Source organism: Rhinopithecus roxellana, chromosome 19 (genome assembly GCF_007565055.1).
Source record: "Rhinopithecus roxellana isolate Shanxi Qingling chromosome 19, ASM756505v1, whole genome shotgun sequence".
NCBI classification, from domain to species: domain Eukaryota; kingdom Metazoa; phylum Chordata; class Mammalia; order Primates; family Cercopithecidae; genus Rhinopithecus; species Rhinopithecus roxellana.
This window is the reverse complement of record NC_044567.1, coordinates 14,735,065-14,742,595: the sequence shown is the minus strand read 5'-3', so window position 1 is coordinate 14,742,595 and position 7,531 is coordinate 14,735,065. Positions and strand designations below refer to the sequence as shown.

Genomic DNA, 7,531 nt, shown 5'->3' with positions numbered 1-7,531 from the left:
GACGGAAGCTGGGGAGAGGGCAGGCGGCGGGGGCGGGGCCCAGCGGAGCCTACACCGACCCGGGAGGAAGACTGGATCCTGTGCGGCGGAGCTGCCCCTCCCCTGGTCCCCGCGCGCTCCGAGGGCCCGGCTGGTGCTGCGGGGGCCCCGGGAGGTACGGAGCTGGGAGGCGAGGCTCGTCCGGCGCTAGGATCGGCCTCCACCTCCGGGCCGCTTTAGGTGGCTGGTCTCTGCCTCTCATTCATCTGGGGGCTCCCCCGTGGGAAAATCTGTGGCGGAGGCCCCTCTGGCCCACTCTTATGGTGTCTTTTATTGTAGGTCTCAGTATATGAAGAGGGGATCTGTGTCAGGAGCTTCCCCTGGAGAGGTTTCTGTTTGGGACCGTCTTTGGGAGTGATCTATCTCTGCTCGCTGTGGGGGGATCTTTGTCTGGAGCTCTTGGGTCGGGGGGGGGCTTGTGTTTGGAAGTTTGCCTTCGGGGAGATACCTGTCTGGGACCTCTTAGGGTTTCTATGAGCTTTCTCTTTTGTGTCTGTCAGCCCAAGGGCAGCAAAAAGTATCTCCTTTCTGAAGCCTTTTTTTCCCTAGGTTTCTTCATTCTTTCTCTCTTATGTTCATTTTAGCCGTATACTTGACTGGGGTTTAGAGGGAATTGATTGTTGTTCAGATGAGTCGTACAGGAAAGCAGATTGTCTTTTTTTTTTTTTTTTGAGACGGAGTCTCGCTCTGTTCCCCAGGTTGAAGTGCAGTGGCACAATCTTGGCTCACTGCAACCTCCGGCTCCCGGGTTCAAGCGATTCTCCTGCCTCAGCCTCTCAAGTAGCTGGGATTACAGGCACTGCCACCACGCCTGGCTAATTTTTTGTATTTTTAGTAGAGACGAGGTTTCACTATGTTGGCCAGTCTGGTCTCGAACTCCTGACTTTGTGATCCGCCCACCTCAGCCTCCCAAAGTGCTGGCATGAGCCACCGTGCCCTGCCCCAGATTATCCTTTTTATTTGCTCAGTCCCCCCAGGGAGCAGATGGCTTCAGCCAGCCACACAAAATACTATTCCTGCTTAATTCGCCATGGGGTCATGATTAAAGAGAGGAAGCTGGGCTGAGTTCGCTTCACTAATTGGTCCTCTCTACATCTTGTGCACAGAAGGGAACCTGGCCAGTGGCCAGTGACTCTCCTCTCCCTTTATGGCAGCATTTCCAAGCACCTGCCCTGTGACAGGTAGTGGCTAGGAACTGGGGATAACAAAGACGAATAAAATAACAGCTCACCATCCAGTAGTGAACATAGAGACATCGGTTTCCTCTGACTAGCATTGGGATGGTGCTGAAACCCTGGAACTATACATTTAGTTTAGAACTTGGGCTCTCAGTTATGGAATTTCTGCCTTCTATTTTTTTGGTTTTTGTTTTTGTCCACCAGAAAACATCTGCTAGTAACTGCCCTCTGTGTTGATGCTTTCTTTCCTCACCTCACCCAGCGTGCTTCTGTTCTTCAAGGTTGAAAACTAAGCATGGGGAAGAGCTGCAAGGTGGTCGTGTGTGGCCAGGCGTCTGTGGGCAAAACTTCAATCCTGGAGCAGCTTCTGTATGGGAACCACGTGGTGGGTGAGTGTTATTGGAGGGGGAGGAACAATGGGAGAAGTTGAAGAATAAGGAATAGGCTTGATCACAACACACACAGGCTAAAAGCTGCTCCTGGTGGTTTTTGCCCCTGGAAGAATAAAACTTACATTGTAACAGATCAACTCTGCAACACTGAACAAAATCGGAGGGAGAAAGCCCTGTGTCCAAGATAGGAAGGAGAAGCTGTCATATCACACTTGTGCTTAGCATGGAATTAGCATAAAATTAATGTCCATTGGCTGGGCGTGGTGGATCACACCTGAATCCCAGCACTTTGGGAGGCTGAGGTGGGCGGATCACCTCAGGTCGGGAGTTCAAGACCAGCCTGAACAACTTGGAGAAACCCCGTCTGTACTTAAAAATACAAAATCAGCTGGGCGTGGTGGCACATGCCCGTAATCCCAGCTATTCAGGAGGCTGAGGCAGGAGAATCACTTGAACCCGGGAGGTACAGGTTGCGGTGAGCCGAGATCGCACCATTACACTCCAGCCTGGGCAACAAGAGCAAAAGTCCGTCTCAAAAAAAAAAAAAAAGAAATAAAGAAATTAATGTTAGTTCCCCTAAACCCAAATCATTTCAGTCCTGCCAGGCTGTCAATTCTCTGGCCTCCTCAGCCCCCCACATTCCTTTCTCCCCATCTGGTCAGCCTTAAGCTGTTCTCATAACTCACATTTCCCATCTCCCTCTCCACTTCAGACAGTTTTCTCATTTTATACCAGGTTCAGAGATGATCGAGACGCAGGAAGACATCTACGTGGGCTCCATTGAGACAGACCGAGGGGTGCGAGAGCAGGTGCGTTTCTACGACACCCGGGGGCTCCGAGATGGGGCCGAACTGCCCCGACACTGCTTCTCTTGCACTGATGGCTACGTCCTGGTCTACAGCACAGATAGCAGAGAGTCTTTTCAGCGTGTGGAGCTGCTCAAGAAGGAGATTGACAAATCCAAGGACAAGAAGGAGGTGTGTGGCATAGGCTTCTGGTGGGAGCCTCAGTGATCAGAGAATTTGGGCAGTGGGCTGGTTTGGGGAGCCTGGCATGGCTCCATTCTTCACTCCAAGGTGAGTTAGGAGCTAGAAGTGGGTGGCTGCATGTTGAGTCTGCTCAACCAAAGAGGCCTCTTTGTGGCTTAAGGGGTCCCTGACCTAATGTATGAAGCCCCCACTAGTTGTTCTTCTGATAGTTCCATGCTTGTAGCTATGAAAGCCCTTCTTTATTTTTTTTTAATTTTTTTATTTTTTTTTGAGACAGGGTCTCACTCTGCCACCCAGGCTGGAGTGCAGTGGCATGATCACAGCTCACTGCAGCCTCAACCTCCCAAGGCTTGGGTGGTCCTCCTGCCTCAGCCCCCCGAGTAGCTAGGACTACAGATGCACGCCACCATGCCTGGCTCAGTTTTGTATTTTTACTAGAGATGGGGTTTTGTCGTGTTGCTCAGGCTGTTCTCAAACTCCTGGACTCAAGCAGTCCACCTGCCTCATCCTCTCAAAGTGTTGGGATTACAGGCATGAGCCACGCATCTGGCCATGAAGGCCCTTCTGTTCTCCAGAATCCCCCTCTAAGCTGCAGAGCTCTGGGAGTGCTTCCTCGTGAGTTGTTGAGCCAGAAACTGACTGCTAGTAATGAGTATGTATGGGCAATACAGGGCTGGTGATAGAACTCCTAAAAGGAGGGCTAGATGGAGGCCAGAATTTGAACAGAGGAAAGAGAAGAAAAAGCAACCATCTCCTTTCCCACAATGAGTGGTATGGAATCTAGAAAGAGACGAGACATCAGCCATTTAGCTTTCCTCTCATAGAACTCCTAGGTGGTTGCCATCCCGCATGTCCATTCCTGGGTCTATGATACATTCACAGGCCTATGCTCTGTTCCTCTTCCCCAGGTCACCATTGTGGTCCTTGGCAACAAGTGTGACTTACAGGAGCAGCGGCGTGTAGACCCAGATGTGGCTCAGCATTGGGCCAAGTCAGAGAAGGTGAAGCTGTGGGAGGTGTCAGTGGCGGACCGGCGCTCCCTCCTGGAGCCCTTCGTCTACCTGGCCAGTAAGATGACGCAACCCCAGAGCAAGTCTGCCTTCCCCCTCAGCCGGAAGAACAAGGGCAGCGGCTCCTTGGATGGCTGAAGAGCTGCCGTTCCTCCTTTATAATCCTAGCCCCATTTCAGCATCTGGGGCTCTGGTAGATGGGTTGAGGGCAAAGTAGAGGGAAAGCTGCCTTTCCCAGTCAGCCACAGAGCTCCCCAGTAGGCCAGGCCCCAGCCACTTTGCTCCCTCTCACCTCCAGGAAGTACAAATACTCTTGGTTGACATCCCCCTCTTCAGCCCTCGCAGCCTACTCCCCACCCCAGCTTTTATAGGCTCTGCTCCACTGTCTCCTGGGGCAGTGGGTCACCGTCCCTTCCAGCTGCCCCAAACAGGAAGCAGAGTCACCATGCAGCAGTGTCCCTCCTCGGGTCTGGTTCCTATTATAGGTAGGTCCCACCCTCTGGGCTTCCCGTCAGTGACAACACTTATGGCACCAGCCTGGACGCCAGAAAAAGGGTGTCCAGGTACTGTGTGTATGCCTTTAGTTGTGCCTGTGTGTGTGTGCATGCACACACATATGCTCCTATACTGGCGTTAGGCGTCTCCTCATCCCTCACCCTGACCTTTCTCCTGTCCTTTTCTTGGCTGGAAGAAGCTAGCCTCCTGGGAGTGTAGTTTTCTGTTTTAAATCCCCCACCCCTGGCTGGGCTCAGTGACTCACGCCTGTAATCCCAGCACTTTGGGAGGCCAAGGCTGGTGGATCACTTGTGGTCAGGAGTTCACGACCAGCCTGGCCAACATTGTGAAACCCCATCTCTGCCAAAAATACAAAAGTTAACCGGGCATGGTGGCACATGCCTGTAATCCCAGCTACTCTGGGAGGCTATGGCAGGAAAATGGCTTGAACTCAGAAGGTGGAGGCTGCAGTGAGCTGAGATCGTGCCACTGCACTCCAGCCTGGTCAACAGAGCAAGATTCCATCTCAAGAAAAAAAAAAAATTCCCCACCCCCACCAATAGTTTAACTTCCTCTTCCTGCTCAGGGAGCAGATTGGCCTCATTGGTTGAGGTAGAATAGAATAACTGGTCTATGAGTCGCCACCCCACTTTGTGACCCAGCAAGACCTTTCCCCTCTCTGGGTGTCAGTTTCTTATCTGTAAGATGACCAGAGTTGCTCAGATGATCTCCTAGATCCTTTCCAGTTCTCTGATTTTGTAAAGCCAATGGCTTCTCCCTCTTCAAGGTGCTATGCCGACCAGCCCAGAAGGCTGGGATCTGCCGCTCCCTCCAGCCACCAGGGGGTAGGAGTGCACTACCTGCTATCAGTCGCCAGAGCGGCCACTCTGTGCCCAGCCTGCCAGCCTTGCCCTTGGAGGCTGCTCTTCATCCTGCCTGTGGTTTTCATCTCAGAGCTGGACTTCTATTTATAAGTTACCTGTATTTATATTTATATGCCCGCTGCCATGGTGAAGGCTGGACAAGGTGCTCCTCTGGCCCCTCCTTCTTACCTCAGATGCCTGAACAAAACAAGGCAAACACGTAGCAGCCTCTCAGGAGCAGACAGATCCTCTTTCGGGGCTCAGGAGGGTGGGCACATACCCAGCAGCCTGCAAAGTGAGCTTATTACCCACTACTTCCTGTGCCCGCTTTGTGCTTCTAAGGTGCACACCTAGCCTAGGTGAGACACTGCAGCCAGGCAACCACCGACACACGCCCCTTCTCAAAGCCAGAGGTGAGTGGGGCAGGTGCCCAGGGTTGGGCGAGTGGAATTAGGACACACACAGGCTTGGGCTTCAAGTTCATTTATTGATGCATTCATTGGACACAATAAAACCACAATTGTTATCAAAAAGTTTCCCTCCCCTCCCCCCTTTTTCTGGTTCTCCCATTGGAAATGTCTTAAAAAAAAAAAAGATAAGGGGGATACTGGCAAGGTCCCATATTGTGGGGTGCAGAGGGGGCGGTGCTGCAGTGGGAGGAAGCTTGTGACACTGATGTTGACAGCATGAAATGGGTCTTGTAAGTGCGTGTGAGACTGCCTCCCAATACTTAGCTTCACAGTGGCAGGGGCTGGTTGAGAGAAGGGAAAGCTCTTCCTTTGGGAGCCCTGGGGGTATTCGGTATTAGCTGAGTCCATAGTCTGAGGGAGACCCACACCCGCTCTCCAAGAGCTGGGGTTCAGGAAGTCAGAGAAAGGCTAATAAGAGCTGCTGAGGGATGAGTTACCCCCTCAATATTAAGACTGGGCTCATCGGCAAGTATCACTTGAACCAGGGATGCAAGAGGCTGCAGTGAGCCAAGATTGCACCGCTGCACTCTAATCTGGGCAACAGAATGCAACTCTCAAAAAAAAAAAAAAAGAAACAATGTCTGAGCCCATGAATGCCCAGAAGACTAAGATTAAAACAAACAAAACCCTGGGCCCAACCAGAATATCACCTCCTCTCAGTCCCACCCCTTCAGAGCAGATGAAGCCCCCAAAAGCTTTCAGAACCAGCCCCACCACCTCCTTGGCTCTGCCCCACCTTAGCACTGCTGATCGAAGGACTTCTGGGTCCCCCTTTCTCCTCCATGGTCCTCTGTCACACTCCCATGGTCACCTTGTCCTGATAGCCTTGAGCCTGCTCCAGCTAGAGACCCCATCCCTATCTCCAGTGAAGCCCCAGAGCCTAGGAATAGAGGTCAGAGAGTTGTTCCCCGGCTAGGAGAGGATGGCTTGTAGAAGCTAAGATTCCTGGAGTCTGGCCATGTGGGTCCTGGTGTAGGTCTTGGGTGGAGGAAAGTGAGAGCACCACGTGGCTGGGGCTGAGATTTTGCATAGATCTTTGGGGTCTGTCAGGGTGGGAAATGCAGGGAACTAACCTAGGACTAACCCTGGAAGGCCTGGGAAAGGAGGGTGGGGACAGTCGTTGTAAGGGAGCTGCCCTTAAAACTAGCCCAGTTCGGCCAGGTGCGGTGGCTCAAGCCTGTAATCCCAGCACTTTGGGAGGCCGAGGCGGGCGGATCACGAGGTCAGGAGATCGAGACCATCCTGGCTAACACGGTGAAACCCCGTCTCTACTAAAAAAATACAAAAAAACTAGCCGGGCAAGGTGGCCGGCGCCTGTAGTCCCAGCTACTCGGGAGGCTGAGGCAGGAGAATGGCGTAAACCCGGGAGGCGGAGCTTGTAGTGAGCCAAGATCCGGCCACCGCACTCCAGCCTGGGCGACAGAGCGAGACTCCGTCTCAAAAAAAAAAAAAAAAAACTAGCCCAGTTCTCTCTGGATCGGGCAGGACCCCTGAAGCTATTCACAGTCTCTGTGGCATGTAGGAACCCAAGGTGTCTCAGGACAGTAGGAGACAAGGAAGTGGCTATTGGGAAATCAGCTCTGGCCTCCTCATGAGGGCTAATAAGGGGCAAGGACGATAGGTCCTGTGGCAGGGCGGACAGCTCCTGCTGGGGTGCGAAACAGAGCTGGGCCCAGGATCGGAGCTGGGAAGAGGGTAGTGGCTGCTGTAGGGGCCGGGCGGAGGGCCAGGGGCCCTGGCAGGGCACAGATGGCAGTGGCTGCGGTGGGGAGCGGGCTGGGCAGGAAGCGGGCTGCCAGCGTCTTGGTGAGTTGCTTCTGCAAGGCCAGTTTAGACTACACAGAAAAGAAAGGAATGGACACAGTCTCCACCCCAGAAAACCGCACCCCTCCCTGGGGCCCATCCTCAAGCTTTTTGCTGCAGAGAAAATGTGCCTTTTAGAGTTCCAAACCTAAATCCTCCTCCCTTCCCACCCCCAAACATTCATTCCAAAGGGCTTTCTCCACCACCTGTCTTCCTGTCCAGAGGGAGGAAAGTCTCAGGATGGGAGAAGGGAGGAGGATTTACGGGATAGAGATGGTCTCTAGGAGATGCA

General features: G+C 52.9%; 1 protein-coding gene across 2 annotated transcripts; it reads left to right on the top strand.

Annotated features, from left to right (window-relative positions):
- NKIRAS2 (NFKB inhibitor interacting Ras like 2) lies at positions 1-5,499 on the top strand. Of its 2 annotated transcripts, none has more exons than XM_010386358.2 (4): positions 1-154; positions 1,499-1,606; positions 2,345-2,586; positions 3,507-5,499. In XM_010386358.2, exons 2-4 carry the CDS (start codon positions 1,513-1,515, stop codon positions 3,744-3,746), a joined length of 576 nt encoding a protein of 191 aa, XP_010384660.1. In that variant the 5' UTR covers positions 1-154; positions 1,499-1,512; the 3' UTR covers positions 3,747-5,499. The 2 variants fall into 2 exon arrangements, with proteins under 2 accessions (XP_010384660.1, XP_010384669.1); XM_010386367.2 differs by having other exon boundaries at positions 30-219.
- The last annotated feature ends 2,032 nt before the right edge of the window (positions 5,500-7,531 follow it).

Coding starts and splice junctions, on each gene's coding strand:
- NKIRAS2 (XM_010386358.2), top strand. CDS start 1,513: ATGGGGAAGAGCTGCAAGGTGGTCGTGTGTGGCCAGGCGTCTGTGGGC. Junction 1,607..2,344: donor GTATGGGAACCACGTGGTGG/GTGAGTGTTATT, acceptor ATTTTATACCAG/GTTCAGAGATGATCGAGACG. Junction 2,587..3,506: donor AATCCAAGGACAAGAAGGAG/GTGTGTGGCATA, acceptor CCTCTTCCCCAG/GTCACCATTGTGGTCCTTGG.